We start from the raw sequence: 26093 nt of genomic DNA, 5'->3' as shown, positions 1-26093 counted from the left end.
GTCTCACCTGAGCGGGCCAGAGCCCCCCAGGGCACAGGGCTGGCTCTGGGCAGAGCAGTTTGCCCTGCACACCCCTCCTGCTGCTGGAAGGCTCAGCCTGGGAACGGTCTGGAAGCAGCCGCCTGGCAGGGAACGAGGAGCTCTCATGCTCGGAGAGCAGAGAGGCGACACGGCCAGCATCCCTGAATGCCTTCACAGAGAGAAAATATCAGCTGCTAAAGGGCTCTTCAATCAAGTGAAGAGAGGCAGCACAGCCCCAGCCCCCAGGGGCTGGAGCGGACTCACTTGGGCTAGGAACAAGATGCAGTTTGTAAAAATAAGAGCGATGAAGGAGACGAACAAGCTGCCCTGGGGTGCTGGATCCCCCAGCTCGCGGTGCCGTGGACAGGAGCTCTGCTCCAGCACGGGCTCCGGGCACAGCCCTGGGAGCCTCCACGCTGCTGCCAGCTCCCACTGCCCCCGGGGCAGCCGACAGCGCCAGGACGTGTCCCCGGAGAACCCCCCTGAACTCCGTCCTGGCTCCAAGGTCCTGATCTGCACCATCCTGACTCTGCATGAGCTCCCACCGTGAGCCACTGCCCCTGCATCCCTGGCGGCGCCCAGGGCCAGGCTGGACGAGACCTGGAGGACCCTGGGACAGGGGAAGGTGTCCCTGCCCCCGGGAGGTTCCCTCATGGAGCTGGATGAGCTTTAGGGTCCCTTCCAACCCAAACCATTCCGGGATTCCATGAGCACCCAGGTGGTGGCAAACGTGGTTCCGTGCAAAGAGCTGAAGAGGGGGAGAGGTGAAAAGGTGGGGAGGTGGGGAGGTGAGGAGGTGGCCTCTGGCACCCAGCCCTCTCCACCACCGATTTCCACAGTCACAGATTTTTAAACAAAGCCAAACGATCCAGTTTGCAGCAGATTTCCCCTCTGGAGCCAGCCCTCCGTGCCCAGCAGGATGGCAGTGCCAGCACGGCTCTGCCTCGGGGAAGGGTGTGGGAAAGCAGGCAGGAATTAATGGGGTACTTGGTGAAAAGGACGGACTAGGGCAGCTGGGGAAGGAAGGCAGTGCTGATGGTTTCACATGCAAATGCCCCCGCCCGGGATCCCAGGGAGCGTTAATGTGAGGAGCAGCTGGGAGCATCGCTGGAGGATGCAGTCACCATGGCAACGGGACGAACATCCTACCACGGGACCAAGGACACGATTCCATTGTCCGAGCGCCGAGCATTTCTTAGCCCGGTTTCTAGGGACTGCCCGTTAATAACACTTGCATCCTATTTATCCCGCGCCTTTATTGTCTCCGTAATGAGCTCTCCAGGTTTTCCTGGAGAGCGTTTCCTCGGAGGCTCCGCGCCAGAAACGCGACTCCGAGTTAAGTGGTTTGCTTCGCTGGCAATTCCCTGCCATGCCCACACGCTTTGAAATACAGAGCAGGCTGATTAACTATTAATACCAGGGCACCGACAAACCACACGTTCTGCCCCAGTTTGTGCCAGTTGTTCCAGAGGCTGTGGCTGTGGGGATGCTCCTCACCCTGCCATGGCTGGGACACAGGATGGTCATCCCCCCTCCCCTTGTGCCCTGTCCTGGCACTGCCTGATGCCCTGGAGCTGCACATTGCTGCAGTTTGGGTGAGGATCAGCTGAGGTGGATGATGATGATGATGATGATGAATGACAGGGCACGGCTGTGCGTGCACACAAATCTGCCCAGTGCCCCTCAAGGACAACGCCACGTCCAAGTGACTAAAGTCTGGAATTACTTTCATACTTACAGAGGGTTGGACTCAATGATCTTGGAAGTCTTTTCCCACAAAAACGATGATTCTATTAAATACATTGATACTGTGCTGTTCAATTATTTCCTGCATAGAAGGAAACCTTGGCTGGCCCCAGTGAGGTCTGGCTCTGGTGAATCCAATCCCTTGTCCCCTCGGCACCCCAGTGCTACTACAGCAGCTGAAATCTGCCATGAAACCAGGGATCTTCAACATGACCATGTCCTGGGAGCCCAGAGCAGCCTCACGCAGACAAAGAGGAGGATTCAGCAGGGCTTTGGAAGCTCTGAACATCTGAGCACAGAGGGAGCACTCACGCTGCCATTGGAGGTGTTTATTACATCCTGTGCTGTTTCCAGAACAAATTCTGTTGGATGGATGAACAGGCCATCCTGTCTGCACTCTTTGGGCAGGAGCACAGATGTCACCCTGCACAATGAACGTGCCCAGCCACGTTCAGAGGAGGGAGGCTGCTCCTGGATGGGGCTGGAGCTTTCCCCACAGATCTGCTGCTCATGGCACCTCCCCAGTGCAGGGAAATGGGGTGAGAACACTCCCAGCTCAGCTCAGGACTGTGCTGCTGCTGAGCTAGGGATGCTTTCACCCTGTTTCACTCCCTCCCACCCAGTCCTGCCTGAGCTGGAGCTGTGGTCACTCTGTGCTGTCACTGTAAATCCCAGTGGCTGCTGCAGCCCTGAGGATGAGGGATCAGCAAACCAAAACCAGACCTGCAGCCAGCAGGGACTGCCAAGCCCAGCTCTGCAGCTACTCTCCCTCCGTGCAGCCCAGCTGCTCCCAAATCCTGGATTTACCACCTCTGCCAGGGCAGAGCTGCCCTCTCCAGGAAGAAATTCCTCCTCATGCCCAGCCCGAATCTTCCCTGGCACAGCTTCAGGCTGTGTCCTCTTGTCCTGTCAAATCTCATCGTGCCTGGAGCAGCTCCCCATCCCAGCAGTCACCACATTCCAGTGTGACTCTCCCAGGCACAGGAACCAGGCAGCAGCCCTGGTTTCCATCCAGCTTGTGCCACGAGAGTTATCCCTGCTCAGCATTCCCAGATTCCCACTCCCTGAGTAGCCCCTGCCGGCGGTGGCAAACAACCCGGCCCTTCAAACACACACTGAGGTTTTCTTTTCTTCTTTAACCAACAACCACTGGCACTAAACCCCCTTTCTGCTTAATGCAGCTCTGCATCAAAACACCTCCGAGGCAATTCGTTTCTACCAGGAGAACTTCTGAGGCTGGAATTTTCCCTGATGGCACTGCTGGAAGGCTACAGCAGCCCAGCAGGTCAGCGAGTTGAAAGCAGTATTTCATCTGGCAATTTATTCAAATAAATCTTTCAAAACATGAAATAAGCTGTAAAGATGGAGTCTGTCACAGGCTGCAGTAGCTGAGTTCCTGAGTGGAGTGGCCAGGCTGTGGGACACCAGGGTGACCAGGGAGGGCTCAGCAGGATAACAGCCAGGGGTTTCATGATGAAAAGGTGATGTTGTTAACTGCTATCACTACATGTGCTATGGCACCCAAGAGATGTCACCAGCACCCTGTGGGGGTTTGAAAGGCTTTGAACCTCCAGGGCTGAGCTCGGTCCTGGCCTGGAGACAACAGAGCAGCCGAAGGGAATTCCAGCGCAAAGGAAGCTTTTCCTGCCATTGTCCTGGGCAAGGAGGAGCTGTGACAAGTGGCCAGGCATGGTCTGGGGGGACAAGAGCCTCTTTGTGGTGTGCACACCACAGGCATTGTGCTGGCTGAGAGCTGCCCCCGCTCTGAGCACTCACTGCAGGCTCTGCTCCCTCCCTCAGCCTCCTCTTCACCAGCTCCATCCAGGAAGAGAAAAACCGATGGAGACAATAATCACAGAGCCCTGGAACAATTTGGGTTGGAAGGGGCCTCAAAGCCCTTCTCGTTCCAGCCCCTACCATGGGCAGGGACACCTCCCACATCCAGCCTGGCTTGGGCACTGCCAGGGATCCAGGGGCAGCCCCAGCTGCTCTGGGCACCCTGTGCCAGGGCCTCACCACCCTCACAAGGAATTATTTCTTCCCAACATCCCATGTAAGCCCGCCCTGTGGCAGGGAACACACATCAAGTCGTTAATCCTTATATTGGATCCACTGTGTAATTCCGAAGGTCTCAGCCTCATCCAAACCTGAAGGAAACTCTTTTGCTAAAACCAGTGAAGATTGACCTTGATTGGGCTCCTGCTTCATCAAGAATGCTGAATTTTGGAGGAAAAGAGAGCAGGTAGTTATTTTTTGTTGTATTTTGTGCTTGTGCTGCACCTCTCCCTGCTGCTGGCTGAACTGGCAGCTCATGGAAAATCAGGAAACAAAGGTTAACCCAGCAGCTGAGGTGCTGATGCTGCTGTGAAGATTACAGACCTGGTGGGATCTGCGGGCTTGGCTCTTCTTTCATGAATCCCCCCCAAAAAAGCTGCTTTGAATACCCTAGAATTGTTGTGCCTTAGCCCCGGATCTCACTCTGGGGATCTGATGGCTCTGACCCATTTCTGCAGCCCCTGCTGCAGCCCCAGGAGCTGCAGGAGCTCTCCAGGAGCTTTGGGACCTGCATCTCAGGGAAGCTGAGTCCCTCCTTCATCCCCTCCTTCAGTGGGGATCAACTCCTGCAGGTCCCCACAGGGAATCCCTGCTCCTGCCCCTGTCCCTGCTCCTGTTCCTGTCCCTGTTCCTGCCTCTGCCCCTGCTCCCCACGCCGCTCCCATGGCACACCATGGCACAGCTTCCCTGTGCCAGGCAGGCGGCTCTGCTGATGCCCATTAGCTCTAATGGGAAGCTACAGATCCCTTCCCTCCCATCAGGGCTAATGGGCACTGCAGGGATAGCTGTGCTCTCCTCCTGGGAGCCACAGAGCTCCCAGCAGCTGCAGAGCCAGCGGGGGCACGAGCCGCGGCTTCATCCCCGGGAGGTGGGAGCCAAATCAGGCTGTGCATGGACTGGGCAAGTAATTCCTGAAAGCACGGTGATGCAGGATGAGAGCTGGGCTCATCCACTTCATCCCCAGTGCCCCAGGGCACGGAGACACCTCCAGGCAGAGCCTCCCCCTGGCACCGGCACCGGCACCGGCACCGGCACAGTCTCCTGCAGGTCAGAACCGTGCAAGTCTCTGACCCTGGCAGAGCCCTCTGGGCAGCTGGAGGGAGAAATGCAGGCAGCAGAGACATGCAGGGAGCTCTTCCCATTCCAGCATCCTGCTCCAGTATCCCACTCCAGTATCCCACTCCAGTATCCCACCCCAGTATCCCACCCCAGTATCCCACCCCAGTATCCACTCCAGTATCCCACTCCAGTATCCCACTCCAGTATCCCACCCCAGTATCCCACCCCAGTATCCACTCCAGTATCCCACTCCAGTATCCCACCCCGGTATCCCTCTCTGGTGTCCTGCTGTCTCAGACCAGTTCTTTCCCACTGCCCAGGCAGCAGAACCCAACTGTTCACTTGTTCCACTCATGATTCACATTCACTCCCAGTTAATCCCCTGCACCTGCTGGGTCAGGAAAGGATTTTCACATTTCTCTCCTCTCACAAACACGGGAGCTGCTCTCCATGGTCAGGATCTCTGGATCCTCTCTGGAACGCTTTGCAAATCCTAAATCCTGATTCTCCCGGAACATCCTGGATTCTGAACAGAAACGTGGTGGTTTCTGGGTCTGCTTTGAAGTGCGGGTTCCATCAGGATGCCGTTTGCAGCATGACAATGAGGATTGTGTAACGATTTCTCCTGGAGATAACGGAGCTGCCAGCCGGGAGCACTGGCACTGATGGAATTGCCAATGGAAGAGCCCAGCCTTGGGAATTTTTTTTTTTTTTTGGTAAGTGTTAGTATTTTATAATAAAGGTTGCGATTACTAATCCTAGAGAAATAGAGCAGCTGAAGAGGCTCCTGGTCTGATTTGGGTTCACAGCAGCCTGGCCTGGCCTGGAGGCTGGCACTGCTGCTTGGCAGGCTGAGCCGGGGTCTGCCACATCCAACATCCTGGGGCACTGGGAAGGGATCCAGGATGCAAACGCAGGGAATGGTTCCTCCTTCCCCACACAATCCCTCCCCAGCAATGGGACCCTGCACTCCCAATCCTCTTCTTCTCCCCTTCCCCATTCCAGAAGCAAACCCAGATCTGCAGTTTCCCCACATCATTTCCCTTTGCTGCCCTGATTTGCAAAACCCCTTTTACTTCTCCTCCCCGAGTTCTGCAGTGTCCCCCACTCCCTCTGTGCCACGAGTGTTGTTCTGTGCCCCCATCCTGGGGGTGCCCCCATCCCAGAGGTGTCACCATGCCCATCCTGGGGTTGCCACTGTGCCCATCCTGGGGGTGCCACCGTGCCTGGCCTGGGCTGGGCTCAGAGTTCTGCTATTGAGCTGTGAGCCCTCTGCAGCTGGGCACGAGCAGGGAGCAGCTCCTCTCTCTGGCATTCCCCTCTCCAGGCCATCTGCAACTCTCTGGACTGTGGTCACTGTTTTTGCGCTGTTTTTGGGATCAGCTGCCAGCCCAGCTGTGGCAGCTCCCACAACAAACCCCGGCCCCAGCCGTGCCACAGCGGTGCCTGTGCCAAGGGCTCCGGTTTGCATGGGAGAAACTGCTGGGAATATGGCCAGCAGTGGCCAGATCCTCACTCCTGCAGCAGGAAGGATGATCCTGGCTCCCAGGGGCTCCAGGGCAGAGGTGTGGGATATTTCTTGGCTCCCACAGGTGAGCTCTGCCCAGGACTCTGGGCTGGGGGCGTGCTGGGAGCCCAGGGAGCTGTGCCCCCTCTGGGGGACTCTCCTGGAGCAGAACAACCTCTGCACCCCTGAGCCCCCGTGCCAGCGAGGCACACCCCCGAGCAGCGTGCCATTAAATATTCAAGCGTCTCATTAAAGATGGAAATCACGGGTGACCCCATGGCACTGCCCATGTCTGCCAGGGAGGAGAACAACGTCAGCAGCAGCTCTGCACTGCACAACTGCCTGAGCACTGTCCCTGGGCTCAGTGCCGGGGGATCCGGGCTCCCTGAGTGCCCAAGCAGGCTGGAGGATGGAGTGGCACAGCCAGAGCCCCCCGAGCCTTCCTGGGGGCCAGGGCAGCCCAGCTCAGCCTGCACTGTGCCAGCGCTGCCACCCTGACACGGCCTGGCTGTGCCCAGTCCTGGCCAGGGGTGGGAGGGGGGCACTGGGGCTCCTGGGGACAAACAGCACCTGTTTCCCAATGTGTACTTGTCCCTTGTTGTCCACATGCCTTGTCCTTCAGAGTGGGCAGGACGGGCAGGAGGCACTGCAGGTGTGGGCAGGACGGGCAGGTGACACCACAGGTGTGGGCAGGTGGCACTGCAGGTGTGGGCAGGACGGGCAGGTGACACCACAGGTGTGGCAGCAATTCCTCAAAAGCCACTCTCCAGATGCCCACAGAGAGGGCCCAGGAGCAAGGGCAGGGCAGGGCTGGTGCCACGCAGGGACTGCATTCCTGACTCCTCTGCCAGCAGCTCCAGCCCACCCTTGCTGCCCTTCCTGAGCTCCCCTCCAGCTCCTGCTCCCCACAGTCCCCCTGCCTTGTCCCACTCCTGAAATCGCTCCTTGCTCCCACCTTGCACAGCTCCAAAACCTCGCATGCAGAGCGCCTTGGGTTTAACCTTCCAGCACATTGCCCACACCTCTGCCTATGTCAGGACATGAATCCTTCCCTGGCAGGGTGGGCAGGCCCTGGCACAGGTGCCCAGAGCAGCTGTGGCTGCCCCTGGATCCCTGGAATGTCCAAAGCCAGGTTGGACATTGGGATTGGAGCAGCCTGGGACAGTGGAAGGTGTCCCAGGTGGAACAAAGGGTAGAACAAGAGAATCTTTAATGTCCCTTCCCATCCAAACCATTTTGAGGGTTCTGCAGCTCCAGGATTCTGTAACCACCATCCAATCTCAACAAGGAGTAAGAGCGCGGAGCAAATGCCAAGTGCTGTTTGTGCACCTGATTCCTCCTCAAACACAGTTAAATCTCTGATGCCCTCAGGGACTTTTCTGTCTATATTTTAAAACACCCCCTGGTTACTCCTGTGCTGGAAGCAAACCATCGCCAGCCCCGTCAGGCTGTGGCCTGAGGAGTTCCCTGTCCCATTGTAAACCCCAATAATTGTGCAGCACCCTCCTGGCTCTCCTTCCCCCGGGGCTGGGAGCTGCCACACACCCGGCTGCAAATGCCACCAGGGCTCTATTTAAATTGAATTTTTAATGTTTATGTTTTACCTCGCCTCTCTGTGCAGTAACTGCACTGAATCACCTCAGTTTCATTAATTCCTGGCTCGTTTGAAAGAGTCCATGTGCTGTCAAGACACATTCCCTGGAAAGCCTGTGTGGGCGAGGGCCACAGATCCACCATCCGTTTGCAGAGACAAATGCCTCATTTTTAATTAGACATACAAAATGATTAACTGAATTCTTACCCCCAAACCACCCCACAGAGCTCGGGCTCATCCTCCCCAGGTTCCCACCTTTGGCCCATGAGGCAGCTGTCAGCAGCTTTTCACTGCAATAAACTGGAGAGTTCCTGTCAAGGACTTAAATCAACAACTTAGGGCTTGCCAAGGCAGGTTAATCCACTCCAAGGCAAAGAAATTATTTATCTCTCTGTCTTTAAAGCCAGTTTGGTGCTGAGGCACCTGAAGCCAAGCAGAGCATCTCCCCTCTCCCCTGCTCTGATGGCTGGTGGTAGATGAGAAACTGGTCCAGCTCCTCCATGGCACAAAAAGTCTCTTGTGAATCCTGGAACCAATTAAAATTATTTCAGGCTTAATGATTCAAGCTGCTGCTGGTGATGGAGAAGCTTGTTGCTGTGTTAACTCCTCATTTCATGCTGTTCCTCTGAAGGAACACGACAGGCAAACTTCCCTGGACCCCAGGTGAGGACTCCAAACACGTCTGGGGCAGTGAGACCTGGTGCCAGGGGACCCTGCTGGCACTGCCAGGAGCATGGGACAGTGCCCAGCCTTCCAGCAGGGCTCCAGCTCCCTCTGGGGTTATTCTGGGGGGCAGGGGGGACCCTCCCCGCTTGGCTGCTGGAAGCATCCCTGGAAGATCTCTCCACTGGAGCCTTTTGGAGCAGCCCAGCACCTCCCCAGTGGCAGGGGTGGTACCAGTGGTGCCAGCGGCCCCGTGGCAGGGGGCAGTAGGAGGCAGGACCACACATGACTGCAGCATTTCCCCATGCTGGGATGCCAGAGAGATGGGAGCAGTGTTTGTGAGCTCGCTGGGATGTGATCACAGCACTCAGGCACTGTCCCAAGGGCCCACAGATTGCAGCAATCTCCTCATCCCTCCTGCTCTTCATTCTCACTCTGCTTTCTCCTTCCTCTCTTCGCTGATTTAATATTTATCCAGCCTGACAGCCCCTCACCCTCCAGGAGCTTCTGAAAATGCATTGCCCAGAGTTCTTAAACCTTGACTATGCCACCGAGCCTGCTGGAACAGGCATCACTGGGACCTGCAGCCACCCCAGCCCAGCCCCACTGGGGTTACACAAAACACCAGAGCTGAGAGAGCTTGGCTGAGTTTGCTCAGGGTTTCATGTCTGAGATTACTGTGTGTGTGTGTGTGTGTGTGTGTGTGTGTGTGTAACAGATCACACTGCGTGTGTGTAACCCAGAGGATCACATGTGAGATCACTGTGTGTGTGTGTAACAGATCACACTGTGTGTGTGTAACCCAGGGGATCATGTGTGAGATCACTGTGTGTGTAACCCAGGGGATCACGTGTGAGATCACTGTGTGTGTGTAACAGATCACACTGTGTGTGTGTAACCCAGAGGATCACGTGTGAGATCACTGTGTGTGTAACCCAGGGGATCATGTGTGAGATCACTGTGTGTGTAACAGATCACACTGTGTGTGTGTAACCCAGGGGATCATGTGTGAGATCACTGTGTGTGTAACAGATCACACTGTGTGTGTGTAACCCAGGGGATCATGTGTGAGATCACTATGTGTGTGTAACAGATCACACTGTGTGTGTGTAACCCAGGGGATCATGTGTGAGATCACTGTGTGTGTAACAGATCACACTGTGTGTGTGTAACCCAGGGGATCATGTGTGAGATCACTGTGTGTGTAACAGATCACACTGTGTGTGTGTAACCCAGGGGATCATGTGTGAGATCACTGTGTGTGTAACAGATCACACTGTGTGTGTGTAACCCAGGGGATCACGTGTGAGATCACTGTGTGTGTGTAACAGATCACACTGTGTGTGTGTAACCCAGGGGATCACGTGTGAGATCACTGTGTGTGTGTAACAGATCACACTGTGTGTGTGTAACCCAGGGGATCACGTGTGAGATCACTGTGTGTGTAACCCAGGGGATCACGTGTGAGATCACTGTGTGTGTGTAACAGATCACACTGTGTGTGTGTAACCCAGAGGATCACGTGTGAGATCACTGTGTGTGTAACCCAGGGGATCACGTGTGAGATCACTGTGTGTGTGTAACAGATCACACTGTGTGTGTGTAACCCAGAGGATCACGTGTGAGATCACTGTGTGTGTAACCCAGGGGATCATGTGTGAGATCACTGTGTGTGTAACAGATCACACTGTGTGTGTGTAACCCAGGGGATCATGTGTGAGATCACTGTGTGTGTGTAACAGATCACACTGTGTGTGTGTAACCCAGGGGATCATGTGTGAGATCACTGTGTGTGTAACAGATCACACTGTGTGTGTGTAACCCAGGGGATCATGTGTGAGATCACTGTGTGTGTAACAGATCACACTGTGTGTGTGTAACCCAGGGGATCACGTGTGAGATCACTGTGTGTGTGTAACAGATCACACCATGTGTGTAACCCAGGGGATCATGTGTGAGATCACTGTGTGTGTAACAGATCACACTGTGTGTGTGTAACCCAGGGGATCACGTGTGAGATCACTGTGTGTGTGTAACAGATCACACCATGTGTGTAACACAGGGGATCATGTGTGAGATCACTGTGTGTGTGTAACAGATCACACCATGTGTGTAACCCAGGGGATCACGTGTGAGATCACTGTGTGTGTGTAACAGATCACACCATGTGTGTAACACAGGGGATCATGTGTGAGATCACTGTGTGTGTGTGTAACAGATCACACCATGTGTGTAACCCAGGGGATCATGTGTGAGATCACTGTGTGTGTGTAACAGATCACACTGTGTGTGTGTAACCCAGGGATCACGTGTGAGATCACTGTGTGTGTAACAGATCACACTGTGTGTGTGTAACCCAGGGGATCATGTGTGAGATCACTGTGTGTGTAACAGATCACACTGTGTGTGTAACCCAGAGGATCACATGTGAGATCACTGTGTGTGTGTGTAACAGATCACACTGCGTGTGTGTAACCCAGAGGATCACATGTGAGATCACTGTGTGTGTGTGTAACAGATCACACTGTGTGTGTGTAACCCAGGGGATCATGTGTGAGATCACTGTGTGTGTAACCCAGGGGATCACGTGTGAGATCACTGTGTGTGTGTAACAGATCACACTGTGTGTGTGTAACCCAGAGGATCACGTGTGAGATCACTGTGTGTGTAACCCAGGGGATCATGTGTGAGATCACTGTGTGTGTAACAGATCACACTGTGTGTGTGTAACCCAGGGGATCATGTGTGAGATCACTGTGTGTGTAACAGATCACACTGTGTGTGTGTAACCCAGGGGATCATGTGTGAGATCACTGTGTGTGTGTAACAGATCACACTGTGTGTGTGTAACCCAGGGGATCATGTGTGAGATCACTGTGTGTGTAACAGATCACACTGTGTGTGTGTAACCCAGGGGATCATGTGTGAGATCACTGTGTGTGTAACAGATCACACTGTGTGTGTGTAACCCAGGGGATCACGTGTGAGATCACTGTGTGTGTGTAACAGATCACACCATGTGTGTAACCCAGGGGATCATGTGTGAGATCACTGTGTGTGTAACAGATCACACTGTGTGTGTGTAACCCAGGGGATCACGTGTGAGATCACTGTGTGTGTGTAACAGATCACACCATGTGTGTAACACAGGGGATCATGTGTGAGATCACTGTGTGTGTGTAACAGATCACACCATGTGTGTAACCCAGGGGATCACGTGTGAGATCACTGTGTGTGTGTAACAGATCACACCATGTGTGTAACACAGGGGATCATGTGTGAGATCACTGTGTGTGTGTGTAACAGATCACACCATGTGTGTAACCCAGGGGATCATGTGTGAGATCACTGTGTGTGTGTAACAGATCACACTGTGTGTGTGTAACCCAGGGGATCACGTGTGAGATCACTGTGTGTGTAACAGATCACACTGTGTGTGTGTAACCCAGGGGATCATGTGTGAGATCACTGTGTGTGTAACAGATCACACTGTGTGTGTAACCCAGGGGATCACGTGTGAGATCACTGTGTGTGTGTAACAGATCACACCATGTGTGTAACCCAGGGGATCATGTGTGAGATCACTGTGTGTGTGTAACAGATCACACCATGTGTGTAACCCAGGGGATCATGTGTGAGATCACTGTGTGTGTAACAGATCACACCATGTGTGTAACCCAGGGGATCACGTGTGAGATCACTGTGTGTGTAACAGATCACACTGTGTGTGTGTAACCCAGGGGATCATGTGTGAGATCACTGTGTGTGTAACAGATCACACTGTGTGTGTAACCCAGGGGATCACGTGTGAGATCACTGTGTGTGTGTAACAGATCACACCATGTGTGTAACCCAGGGGATCATGTGTGAGATCACTGTGTGTGTAACAGATCACACCATGTGTGTAACACAGGGGATCATGTGTGAGATCACTGTGTGTGTGTAACAGATCACACCATGTGTGTAACCCAGGGGATCACGTGTGAGATCACTGTGTGTGTGTAACAGATCACACCATGTGTGTAACCCAGGGGATCACGTGTGAGATCACTGTGTGTGTGTAACAGATCACACCATGTGTGTAACCCAGGGGATCACGTGTGAGATCACTGTGTGTGTGTAACAGATCACACCATGTGTGTAACACAGGGGATCACGTGTGAGATCACTGTGTGTGTGTAACCTGAAGTATCATGTCTGAGATCACACTCCATGTGTGCACAAGGCTCCACGTCTCCAGTTTAATGTAGAAAAGGTTCTGCCTGTCTGTTCCACTTACTCACATCAGAGTGGGTTTCACATGGGATTAACGCATCCTGCTAAAGGAGAGGGGAAGACAAATGGAATTAAACCTGTGGGACACTTGTGGGCTCAGGGAAATCACTCCAAGTTGCACTGATTTGTGTGCACACCGATTTGTTGCACTGGTCTGTGGCTGCCCAGTTCCATCCCTGGCACGTTCCAGGCCAGGCTGGACAGGGCTTGGAGCAGCCTGATAGTGGATAGTGGAAGATGTGGAAGGGGTGGAACAGGGTGAGTTTCAAGGACCCTCCCAACTCAAACCATTCCATGATTCTCAGATTATTTTAACCCAAAATAAACACTCTGATTACATTTTCTCTCTCTGATGTGTTATTTGTCCTGCCAGAAACATGAAGGGGCTCAGAGCAGTGTGATTTGCATGCGCACACAGATGGGACAGGGAAATAAAGGTAAGGAGGTTCCTCATCCCTGACCTCAGAGAGGGGTGATGGATCTGCTCACACCCCATGGGCCATCCCAGTCCTGTGGCAGTGCTTGGAAAAGAGCCCTTGATCCCCCCAGAAAACTTCTGGGAGCTGCATCTCTGCACAAGGAGACACCACTGCTGACAAAGCAGGAAAAAACTGCAACCCTGGGCTGCTGTGGGTGATCCTCTGGAGGACTTGCACTGCAGCATGGATGCTCTTCTACCTCTGCTGCTCTGCAGGACTTAGGGCTTAAACAGCCCAAAGTTCCCCTTTGGGCACTGGCAGGGGCTCTGAGCTCTCCCTGGAGCTGTCCCCTCTCCAGGTGAACATTCCCAGCTCTCCCAGCCCGGCTCCAGGGGGGCTCCAGCCCTGCAGCAGCTCTGGGGGCTCCTCCAGCAGCTCCAGGTCCTGCTGCTGTCCCAGAGCCGTGGGCAGTTGCCTGCCCTGCAAGGGGATCCCTGATGGTGACAGGGAGGCAGGGCAGAGGCACCATCAGTTCCCAGCCCTGCATCCCCCTGCCCCACCACTCCACGCCCTGGTGAAGAGCAGCTTCTGGTCACACCTTGAAGGCAGATCCTTTCCCAGCTGGAATCCATTCCTGCTGGGGAAGCAGGAAAGGCAGAGCAGAGACCGAGGCAGCCTGGCACAGGCAGGTGTGTGTCACACCCCCCTGACGTTCAGAAACCCCCAAGGACTCCCCAAACCGTGTCAGTCCCCGATCAGCCAACGCAATCACGTTTCCCTTGGCTCCAGAGGGAGGTTCTGGGTGCAGATTTCACTCGTCCAGCAGCACACTGAGCTCTCCCCGGGCCCGGGGCTCTGCCCTGGCACCACAGAGCCCCAGCTCACTCCACTGGGCTCCTGCATGGCACAGAGTGGTGGGTGAATGGCACAGGTTGGCAGGTGAATGGCAGTGTCTGTCTGTCCATCCCAGTGCACAGTCAATTCTGGGCAGTGCCACCCAGCACAGGTGACATCTCCTGCCCTGGTGCCAGTTCCCTGATGTCTACGGACACCTCAGCAGTGGGTTGGGGCAGGATTGGGGTGGGTTTGTAGGAGCACTGGAGCCAGGCTGGGCAGACATTCAGCAGGGTGAGGGAATGCTGGACAAGCTCCCCCTATGAGCCCCCGGGGCTGGAGAGGTCCCAGCCCTGCTCACACACACGGAGGAGCTGCAGGGACACAAATCTGTTGTAACTGGGGACACTGATAAGGAAAAACATCAGGATTACACAGGGAAGGCACTGCTTGGGAGATCAGCCCTGTGCTGCACAAAGGCAAATTGAGTCACACAAAGGAGCTCTCGTGGTTTATGTTCTTAAGATGGTATCGGATTCGTTAGGAAGATGGAACAGCAGGAGATGTAATTTACCTATTCCACGGATATCCTGCAACAGGGTCAATTGACTTACAGAGCTGCCAGGTAACACACTGCTCCCAGAGATTATTTATTGACCCAGAGAAGGAAAAGGTGAGTCCAGCCTGGCCCGGCAGCCCCAAGGGCTGGGGCAGGCACAGGACACCCAGGGCAGGGGTGGCTCTGGCAGGGCACAGCCTGGCATGGCTGGCACGTGGCACTTCCTCAGCCGAGACCATAATTCCTGTTAAGACAACCCCCAGCTACGGAACAGCGTTTTCAAATGAGGCTTTACAGAAATTAAACAGATTAAAACATGCTTTTACAACAAACTCTTCCCTGTGAGCACAGCGAGGCCCTGGCACAGGGCTAAGAGCCTGCCCACCCTCAGGGGAACAATTCCTGCCCAATATCCCACCCAGCCCTGCCTGTTGGCAGTTGGGGCCATTCCCTGTGTCCTGTCCCTCCATCCCTTGTCCCAAACCCTTCTGCTGTGCCTCCCTCAGCCCCTGCAGTGGGATGCTGCCCTTTCTGGGGAGCACAGACCCAGTTCTTACAAACCTTTGCCAGCCGAGCCCGCCCTTTCCAGCTCTTTGCCACCAAAGGGTAATTACCTTAAGAGCTCATTAGGACCACAGGACGTGCGCCTGCTGCTGCCTGGAAATCATCGTGCTCTATTTTTATCCCGTGAGAGTAAAACGTGGCAGATTGACAGGAATTGTCCCTCCGGCAGGAAGGCAACTGGCTTCTTACAGCTGACTTTCATTTTGCTAGAAAACCTGTTCCTGTCCCTTCCAAGCAGGTGGGACACCCCTGCTGACCCGGCCCCAGCTCCAGCACTGCCCCTGGTGCATCCTGAGCCCCAGAGTTCCAGCTGCCACAATCCCAGCTGCATGGGCAAGGACAGGATGACCCCCATGGCCAAGCCCTCCTTGCCCAGGCAGCTCTCACAGGTATCCTGCATCCCAACCCTCAGCTGCACGAGCCACCAGCCCCTGGAGTTCTGTACAAAGCCTCCCCTCGCACCAAGGAGCTCTCCAGGAACAGACTCCATGGATCCTCCCCAAATCCCAGCCCTAAAGCTGCCCCTCACCACCCCTGGTGGCTGCAGCCACCCCCACGGCTGGGCTGGTGCTCTCCGGAGTCTCTCCACAAGCAAAAGCAGAGCAGGAGGATGCCAAATAGGCTCAAAACATGTATGGATTGCAAGGCCATAAATATTTGAAAGGGCTGAGTGAATCTGTTCTAACGCTGTGCAAGCTCCACTGCCCCTCAGCCCTTCCCTTGGCCAGGATACCAATCTTGGTGCCTCCCTGGCTGTCCAAACAAACACCGGGATAATTGCAGCACTTGCAGAGACATTTCTTCTGGCCTCTGTAGTTCATCAGATTTTTTTTTTTCCCCCAAGCACACCTGAAAGAAGCCATAAGCAATCACCCCAGCCACGCCTGCCCCGTGCAGGGCTCCTTTCATGCCAGGCTGCTCACTTGGAAGAGTGCAGCTGCCAAGCAGCGCCGTAATTCCTGTGCCTGGACCCCGGGAACACAGCGGGAAGGGAATGGCACAGCTCCTGCAGGAACACTGCAGGACACTGCAGAACACCTGCACCAGGAAGGTGCCACGGGGCATGGGGCAGTGGGGACAGGGTGGTGGCACTGTCCCCTGCCTGCCATCAGCCCTGCTCCTCTGTTCCCATGGCAATCCCAGCTCTTCCAGCTGTGCTGCACCTGCACTGCTTCACCTGCACTGCTGCACCTTCCCTGCTGCTCCTTCCCTGCTTCATCTGCACTGCTTCATCTGCACTGCTGTACCTGCACCGCTGCACCTGCACTGCTCATCACAGCTCCCAGTACCAATCACAGCTCCCAGTTCCCATCACTGCTCCCAGTGCCCTACTCCTGTTTCATTTCCACCCCAACCCCAGCCCTCTCCTCTGCTCCTGTGTTTCTGCTGCCCTTACATCTCTTCTTTTCCAATGGCCCCAGGAGCTCCAGGTTTTCAGGTCCCAAAAACACTCTGTTCTCATTACATATTTCCTTTGGAAAACCATTTTTACTTGCAAGCCAGAAATATTAGTCAGCAAACTATGCAGTGCAAGGCTAATGAGAGCTAGATCGATTCATGAAAAGTACCTGCTCAGCAAATTTATTACTTTCCAAACACAAGCCTATTGGATTCCAGCTTTTTCCCCCAGCCCCAACACACTGCCTATTCCATGAGTTAAGTGTCTAAGGGATAGCTGCAATTGCTACCTGATCCATATATTCTTAAAGCCTCTTTCCATCTCCAGAATGGCTGACTCAATTTTTGCCTTTTTTTCATTAAAAAATATCCCCTCCAGGCAGCTGGCTGGATGTTTCCTTTGGGATCCCAGCCTGTGTTCCAGGGCAAGAGCCAGCACAAAACAGCCACTATAAACCCTCCAAAAAATACAAGCCCCTCATCGATGTGACAGATATGCCACTACAATTAAAGTCTTTGGCAACAGACGTTATGCAGCCAAAATATTCTATTTTGGGCTGCAGCATTGATCAGATCCTGACATCACACATTAACGAGCTGAGGCCTTGCTGGTTGTGGAAGCTGCTGTTAATAACCGTGGAGAAAAACCTCTTTGATTGTCTGGTGGGACCTGGATCCTCCTCCTGGCCCAGCCCAAGGGTTTGTCCCTGTCAGGAGACCAGGGCTCGTGCTCTTTGCTGCCAGACAGGAAAGATTAAAACATGTGTGAACCTTGAGTTTCCAGTGAGCTGCCCAGTGCAGAGACCTGGCACTGCCAGGACAGGAAAATGGGACTCAGCCTTCACTTGGCTCTGGTGGGATCGTGGCTGGCTGGGAGCAACGGGAGGCTCCCTGCTCAAACAGCCAAAGCAAGGATGGTGAAATTATTATGGCAAAATTATTCTGAAAAAAACATAAGGCTAAAGCCAGCTCATGGCTCTGAGCCTTGCAATGCCCACACCTCTCCAGGAGGAATTTCCCACCCTTTCCATCTTCCCAACACAAAGTACATCATAAGGAACCAGCAAGGGTTTCAGCCTGCTCCCTCGTCTGCAGAGGAGCCCTTTCCATTTACATCAACTTTCCTGGCCAGCACCAAGCACCAGACACCCTGGGAGCACAATCCCTCCCTGGTTTCCGTGAGGACACTGGGATCACGCAGGAATGGACAGAGCTGATGCTGTGGTTTGAAGCACAGCCCTGCCCCACCAAGGCTTACATAAACCCAGCCCTGACGGGGATCGGCCGCGACAGCCGCTGGCTCTGCTGAGCAAAATCAGATTTTCCCAGATTTTACCCCCGAGTCCCTCCCAGATAACAAGCTGGAGGAAGCACAATGGCATCTTGTGTTCTGCGTGTGCACAATTAACCGAGTTCCTCATGAAATTTCAGCTGCCAAGTCACTTCTGCCGACAGAGACAATGACACCGGTGAAGGTGATGTGCTTGGAGGGTAATTAAAGTCCAAGTGTAATTAAGGGCAGCTTTTAAAGGACAACACAGGAGGGACAAAATGCCCAGCTGGTCCCCAGGATCCCATCTGATCATTCCTCCACAGTTACAGAAATTCTAGTTTTGCTTAGAAAAAGAAGAGCTTTTCTCCACCAGCATCTGAAGCCCATTGCCATTCCCACAGCTGCCCCAGCCCTTCCTGGGGAAACGTCACTCTCAGCACCAGGAATTGTTTGTAAATAAAATTACCAAATCCCAGAACGGTTTGGGTTGGAAAGGATCCTTAAAGCCCATCCCACCCACCCCTGCTATGGCAGGGACACCTCCCACTGTCCCAGGTGCTCCAGCCCCAGTGTCCAACCTGGCCTTGGGCACTGCCAGGGATCCAGGGGCAGCCACAGCTGGGCCTGCCCACCCTGCCAGGGAACAATTCCTGCCCAATCTCCCATCCAGCCCTGCCCTCTGGAAGCAAACACATTTCCAAATGATTTATTTTCTGCAGAGGAAGGAGCTGGTCTCCAGGATCTGGGCAGAAGGGCTGGCACAACTCCTGCCAGCACTGCTCACCTGGCTCATGCCCCAGCAGCCCTGGCACCCTGACACAAACCACGAGGGGACACACGCCGCTGGGTGACACATTCAATAAGGTTCCATTTCATTTCTAGTTTTTAATGCTTATTTTCCGGCAGTGCCGGTGTTCCACAGGGGGCACGGTGCCACGTGGCACTGGGGACGTTCCCTCTGCCGTGCCAGCCCAGCACAAGGACAAAAAGATTTCATGTGGCTGAGCCTCAGCTCGCGTGCTCCCACCCTGCTGCCCTTCACGCTCCTCTTCCTCACTGAGCAGAAAGGCTCTGGCAGCCCCAGGGCTCCTGCAGGGAGCTCCTGCTCCATCCTGTGAGTGGCTGCTGCTGCCCTGGGCACGGAACCTGCCTTGGTGGAGCTGCTGCTGTGCTCCAGTGACAGCTCCAGAAAACTGCTCCAGGTGTGGGTTCCTCCCTGTGTCACCAAGAATGGAGGGTTCGCCCTTCTCCTGGGCCTGGGCAGCAGCTGGCACAGCTCCAGCACAAGGAAAACATCTCTTGTGGTGACAGAGTGCTCCATAAATCAGATTTTAGAGAGTAACCAGCCCCACAGTGGGTGTAACACTGATGGGAATACAAGGGGAGAATCCACAAATCAGGATAGCATGTATTTTCCTGAGTTCTGAATGTTCCTATAACCAGAAGTAAGTAACTACTAATCCTGTCAGAGGAGGGCATTTAACCCCACCTTTGGAGCAACCTGGTCTAGTGGGAGGTGTCCCAGTCCATGGCAAGGGTTTGGAACAAGATGAACTTCCAGGTCCCTTCCAACCCAAACCATGAAATGATTCCATGATGCAATGATCCCTTCCAGTCATCCCAGCCCTGGCCCAAGGCAGCCCCAGAATCCACCAGAGCCTGTGCAAGAGCCACGGGCCCTGCAGACACTCACCGTGGACACATCAGCCTCACAGCAATTCCAGATCATCAATGGGAAGCTACTCCCCTACTGCTGGAATGATTTACCCTGGAAACATCTCAAAGAAAAGGATTTGACCTGAAACCTTCTTATTTGCAGAAGCAACTCCAGCACATGCTGTAACCAAACAATAATTGGGTTTTCTGCCCACAAACAAGTGGCTGATGGCAGTGGCAGCATCCGGGGCTCTGCCATGGTCCCCAGCCTGCCCCAGGCTCACGAGGGATTGTCTGCTCTCCACAAAACCGATGGCACAGAAACCCCAGCACTTCCCTCACAGCAAACCCTTCCTTAGCTTGTTCCCAGCCCTTTCAGTGGCACGAGACGAAAACAAGCACAAGCCATCCTGGAACTCCAGGGGCCCATCAAGGAGCCAAGTGGCAAAACCCTGGCACAGGGTGCCCAGAGCAGCTGTGGCTGGCCCTGGATCCCTGGAAGAGCCCCAGACCAGGCAGGACAGGGCTTGGAGCAGCCTGGGACAGTGGGAGGTGTCCCTGCCATGGCAGGGGTGGCACTGGAGGGGCTTTAAATCCCTTCCAACCCAAAGCAGCCCAGGATTCTGTGGTGCCCACACCCTGGAGAGGACCCCACCCCTGCATGAGCTGGGGAGGAGTTTCCACAGACTGAGGACATCTCCAGCAGGGCCCTGCCCAGCACCACTGGTGGCATCAGTGTGGGTCCTGCTCCCCACACAGTCCTTGTCCACACCACACGGCTGCCAGGAGGAGCCAGCTGTGAGGTGCCAGTGACCAGGAGATGTGCCAGGTCAGGAAGGGATCTCAGGAGCCGTCAGAGCCTCTGCTCCTGTACGGGATAAACCAAGGCACCGTGTGAGTGCTGGCACTGCCAGCACGTGGCCATCGACGTCACCCCCATGCCCACCATCCCTCCGGGCTCCCAGAGACTGACTCAAAAATTAAAAATAAGTGGGCTGCTCATGGCACTCTCAGTATTCCCCAGACGTCTCAAAAAAAAAAAAAAAAAGCCTTCTGCTGCACATTACCTAATTCTGACATGGCAGAAGGAGCAAATTCCTTTTTCCTGGTGCTGTGGTGCACATCCCTCTCCAATGGCATCTCCGTGTGTGTGCACGAGCCCGTGGACACCTACATCTATATCTGCCTGTGTCTATATTTGCCTTCAGCGTCTTCCACAGGAAAATGATAAGCAAAGTGATTCTGTCAGGAAATTGGCTCCTGAGAGGGGAATAGCCGGCGGGTTCACAGCAGGTAACGTTGTAAAACAGGTATGAAAAGTGAACAGAAAACAGACATTTCAGCTGCTGGAGAAAGAACAGCAAGAGAAATATTTTCCACAGCTTTGCAAAACAACTTGGGGTTTTGCTCCCACTGAAATGTGAGTGAATATTGTCCCCCATTTTCAGTGGACATTTAGTGGATGTTTTCCTCAGCTGCCTTCTGAATCCTTTGGACATCAATTGGAGAGGTAAAGCAGATGAAATGCTCTGCTTTGATTGCTGTTTTCCCTTCGAACTCATTGTGCATTTCAGGCAGTTTCCTCCTGAGCCTACAAAACCAAATGTATGCAAATGCTGGAGCCAGGGGCAAAGGAGCTGCCCTGCCAGCACAACTCACAGAGACACAGCTGAGCCACCACGATGGGTTTCTGCTGCAAACACATTTCCAAGGCTATGAATAAAAACATTACTTTGAACAGCCAACAGCAAAGCTGTGGTGATGCTTTCAGGCTCCCTGGGACCGGGGGAGCTCCCCGTGCCCGCTGCAGCCCAGCCCCAGCCCGGGGCAGCTCGGGGGCTCTGCAGGACCAGGACACCGGGGGATGTTTGGGGAACCCGACCCGGGGTGCTGACCCTCGGTCTGAGACCCTCAGCCTGGGACTTTCACCCTGGGACCCTCATCCCAGGACCCCCAGTCCAGGACCCCCAGTCCAGGACCCCCATCCCTCCACACACCTCATTTCTGACAATGGCTTTGGCCCCGGTCGCTGTCCCTGCACTCGGGCTCCAGCTGTGGAGGGAAGGGAGGGCTCTGGGACAGACAGACAGACAGACCCCAGCAGGGGCACAGAGCCCCCGGTTTGTGGCCCTGTCCCCCCAAACGTGTCACCCACACTCGGGGCTCCGAGCGGAGCCGCCCCTGTGGAAGCAGCGGGTTCCTAACCTACTTCCCGGGAAAAGCAATTGGAAACTCTCCAAAGATAAAAAGATAATGAACAAATAACCTTCACTGCCACAAACCCCCAGTGCCCCTTTGTGCTGCTGCCTGATATTAATGATCCTGCCAGGGCTCCTGAAGAACTTCGTGCTCCAAGTGGGAAGCAGGGGGTTTGTCCCAGAGTGCAGCCAGGAGCTCGCTTTCATTTCCTCCCAGTCTTAGGCAACAAAGTCCTTGTTTCTGCATCTAAGAAACCATATATTTATATTCTCACATCTCCACGTTCCTGTCGTTCTACTGGGGTTTGAAACAAAACACCACTGTCTTTTCAGGAAAATACTTGATGCATTGAGCAACAGCAAATCATTAATTATTTCAAGACTTTTATGCCACCACCGACACCACAGCGAAGAATTTAAAACATTTCCTCAGACAAGCAACTCACTCGGAGCAAACCACAGCACTGCTGGGTGTTTCGGAGCTCTTCCCATCCTGACGGTGCCGCCAGGAGCCCGCGCCAGTCCCTGCTGAGACACGGAGCACCAGGGCTGAAACTGCAGTTAAACACTCAGCCCCTCTCCACGGAGGTGAGTAAAACACCTTCAGGAATGGCTGTCCCTGTCTGCGAGCCCCTGCTCCCCGGGGACACCTCTGGGGACAGTGACACCCACGAGCAGGGTCCCCATGCGCGCAGGTGTGGAGGAACGGGGCAGGGATGGCGCTGCTGACACCTGATGGACCCACACACCTTCATCACCTGCAGAGGTGCCTCCCTGGCCCGTGATACTGTTAAACATCAGCTTTCCCAGCCAAGAGCCAAACATCTCCACGTTCAGGCAGCTGCTGTGAGTCCCCAGGTCCCGGCAGGGCTGAGGGTCCAGCTCTGCTCGCCACGGACCGAGCCCCGGGACCAGCACACAGGTGCTGGGCCAGCATCTTCCCCAAACCAGCAAATGCTGGAAGTCACAAAAAAACCTCACAACAGAAGGTTTGTGGAGGTGCCAACCCTACTGCCCTGACCCACTCCCTGTGCCCATGGCACTTCTGTCCCCCCAACACATCTGGGGGGCTCCAGTCATGAATCCTCCAGGCTCCTCTGCCTGCTTGGACGAGCTGTTCGGGAGTGAGAATTCGGGGAAAAATAGAGGGAGGATTCATCCCCGCTCAGACAATGAACTGCTCATTCAACATGGGAATATGAACAATGCAAACCTTGGGAAATCAAATAAAAAAGACTTTATTTAGAAGCCGAATGCTCAGGTATTAGCTGGCGGCACCAAACCCCTATTCACGCACCTTCATCAAGCACAGCCAGAGGTTAATTTTATGACAGATTTAACCAATGCCATTATCTGAAATGTAAATAAACCTTAAAAATCAGGTTTAAAAATTCGGTGCTTCTTCCTCCTGCCCAGCAGTGAAGCCAGGACCCGTCAGGCAGGCCACGCTCCAGGGAGGGCACCGAGCCCGTCCCCATCCCTGCTGCCAGGGAGGACACACGGGCACGGCAGCAAAACCTCAGCACAAACTTCCAGGCACGGCTCCGCTCCCAGCCCTGCGTGAGAGCCACGGCCGCTGCTCCAGCCAGGTTCTCCGGGTTTGAGCAAAAATAGCAAGGCAAAAATCCCACCCAACAGGCACAGAACCAGCCTGGGCCAGGAGACACCGTGGATCTCGGCGAGATGTGGAATCTCTGCGCTCGTGAGGGAATGACCTTCAAAACTCATTCAGCGCTCGCAGCCTGCGCCGTGGCGGTTCCCTCACTTGTGAGACATTACACATTCCTGCTATGTTCTCCCTGATTTCGCATGGACTATAAATACTTGCCTCATAAGGCAGCATGAAAGCCAGCGAGAGCAAACATTTAAGCGGGGTAACCTTGCTTGTCAGGGTGGCAGGAGCAAATTCTTCATCCCTCAGGTCGCGCATGCTAAATACCAGGAATCCCTGTTTACTATGCTGCACATCAAATACCAGCCGGAATATGGGACCAAAGTAGTATTTTCTCTTTAAAAAAACTGACATGCAGAATGACGACACCTTGTCAAATTGTCTTAAGGGCAGAAAATCCAGATTTTTCTGAACTGCTCTGCCCACACTTTCTCTCCCGAACTACAGTTTCCTATTTAATTAGTATTAAAAACAACCTCTGAGAGACGATTTAGTTTGGCTTATGCAAAATGAACTGGGCTGCTGTTCGAGCTGTTTACTGGGTCACACTTTACAACCCCGGTGGGGGAGGTGAGCGGGGACCGGCGGCGTTACCACCATTCTTCAGTGGCATTTGCACAAATCACCCTTTTTATCGGTTTTAGACCGGTTAAGCCAAAATGACGGTGCCACCCATCGCCTGCAGCACCCTTGGTAACCGTCCTTTGGCATTAGCACCAAAAGCAGGTTTGTGCCTGTAAATGAAAGGATGCTCACCCCTCCTTGGCACCGCGGGGAAGGGAGAGCTGGGGACCCCGAGGCTGGGCGGTGGGAGCTGCTGCTGTTGACGTGTTGAGTCACCTTTACTCAAAACTCTGCCCCGAATTTTCCATCGCCCACGGGCTGGGCTGGGGCCAGCCGCCTCCAGCAGCAATCCCCGCGCGTGCGGCTCCGCACAGGTTTTCGTGAGCTCCCTTGAGAGGATGATGCTGATGGTAGGGATGAAGCGCAGCAGCAGCCGGAGCCAGGGACGCTTCTCTCAGCCCCCGGTCACACGGTCCCGGTCCCGGACTCGCTCCAGCGGAGCCCGGGAGCGCGTTTCCCTAGTTTTCAGCAATACGACACATCCCGCGACATCTGCGCGCTGAGCGATGCCCCTCGCAGCCCTGGCAGCTCAGGGACACCGGCTGAGGGCCCACGGCTCCGACCACGGGTCCCGGTCCCGGGACGCGCTCCCGTCCCCTCCGCTCCGGACGATTACAAAACCCGAGCGCTCGTCACGGCGAGCCGGGCGCTAACGGGGGAGGCAGAGCGGGCAGCGGGCTGCGGCGGGGCCAGGAGGGTCTGTCCGTGCCAGCAGCACCCCCGCGCATCCCTGCCCCGCTGCATCCCTGTGCATCCCTGCCCCGCTGCATCCCCCGTGCTCCCGTTCGCTCCCACGTCCTCCCCGCGCTGCGCGCACCCCCGTGCCCGGCACCGAGCGGCTCCCCCGGCCCCGGGGCTGCCCCTGCCCCGCTCCGGCTCCGGCAGCGCTCCGGGTGCTGCGGGCGGCTCTCCGCGCCATCCCCGCACCCCTCCGCGGCTCAGCCCCGGGGCTCTCCCCGCCGCCGGCAGCCACGGCTCCGGTCTCCGCCCGGCGGCGGCGGCGGCGGCAGCGGGGAGGCCGCCTTTGTTGGCGGCGCGGGGCAGCACCGGGGCCGCCCCCGCCGCTCCGCTCCGCTCCTTTTGTCTGCCGGGGCCGGGCGGCAGCGCGGCGGCTGCGGGGGCAGCGCGGCCCCGGTGCGGTGCGGATGCCGCGGAGCTGACCTGGATGGTGCAGGTGTACTCGCTGTCGTCCAGCAGCCGCACGGTGCAGTTGTACTCGCGGTCCAGGTTCCTGCTGCTGCCACTCATCCACCTGCTCAGCATCTTCCCGGGGCGCGGGGCGGCGGGCGCTGCCGGCGGAGCCGCGGCTCACATCGCGGTGCGGGGCGGTGCGGGGCGGTGCGGGGCGGTGCGGGGCGGTGCGGGGCGGTGCGGGGCGGGGCTGTGGCCGCGCCCCCCGCCCGGCTCGGCCCGGCCCTGCCCCCGCTGCGGGCGGTTCGGTTCGGTTCGGTTCGGTTCGGTTCGGTTCGCTGCGGAGCGGAGCGCGGTACCCGTGCCCGTGCCCTGCCGGGGCCGCGGCGCTCGGCGGGCGGGGAGGAGGCCGGGCCCGGGGGTCGCCCCGCTCCGGTTGCGGGGGCCAATCTCGGCTCGGCGGCGGTGACGGGCTCCGCCGCAAACCAATGCGGCACGGGCGGCACGGCCCCGCCGCCTCCGCCGGGAGCCCCGCGCCGGACGGGAACCGAGCGCGCCGGGAGCCGGAGCTGCGGGGCTCCCCCGCCGCTGTCCGCGCCTCCGCAACCCGGACCCCCTGCCCCGGGGGCTCTGTGTCCCCAAGCGCAGGCTGGGCGTGACCCGGCTGGCCCGCGGTCCCCGCCGAAGTACCGACCTGTGCCCAGCTCTCTTGTCAGAGCCCAGTTCCATCTCTGGGCTGGGATCCCCGTGCAGGGGTTGGCAGCTGCCGTGGTCCTTCCAGCAGAGCCAGCCAAAGTGCCAACGTAGCCCCCAGGACGTGAGCTGGTCCCTCTTAATGTTAATTT

At 55.7% G+C, this 26093-nt stretch overlaps 1 protein-coding gene across 2 annotated transcripts in view; it reads right to left on the bottom strand.

Moving 5' to 3' along the window:
- The window catches only part of FRMD5 (FERM domain containing 5), a 57421-nt gene extending 32041 nt beyond the window's left edge, over positions 1 to 25380 (bottom strand). For both annotated transcript variants that reach the window (XM_062501397.1, XM_062501398.1), the window contains exon 1: positions 25279 to 25380. In XM_062501397.1, the coding sequence (XP_062357381.1) occupies positions 25279 to 25380 (102 nt within the window). The remainder of the gene's footprint in view (positions 1 to 25278) is intronic.
- Positions 25381 to 26093: the final 713 nt, after the last annotated feature.

The sequence above is a fragment of the Cinclus cinclus genome, chromosome 13, assembly GCF_963662255.1.
Source record: "Cinclus cinclus chromosome 13, bCinCin1.1, whole genome shotgun sequence".
NCBI classification, from domain to species: Eukaryota; Metazoa; Chordata; class Aves; order Passeriformes; family Cinclidae; genus Cinclus; species Cinclus cinclus.
The sequence above is the reverse complement of the archived record's forward strand: the minus strand, read 5'-3'. Positions and strand labels throughout refer to the sequence as shown.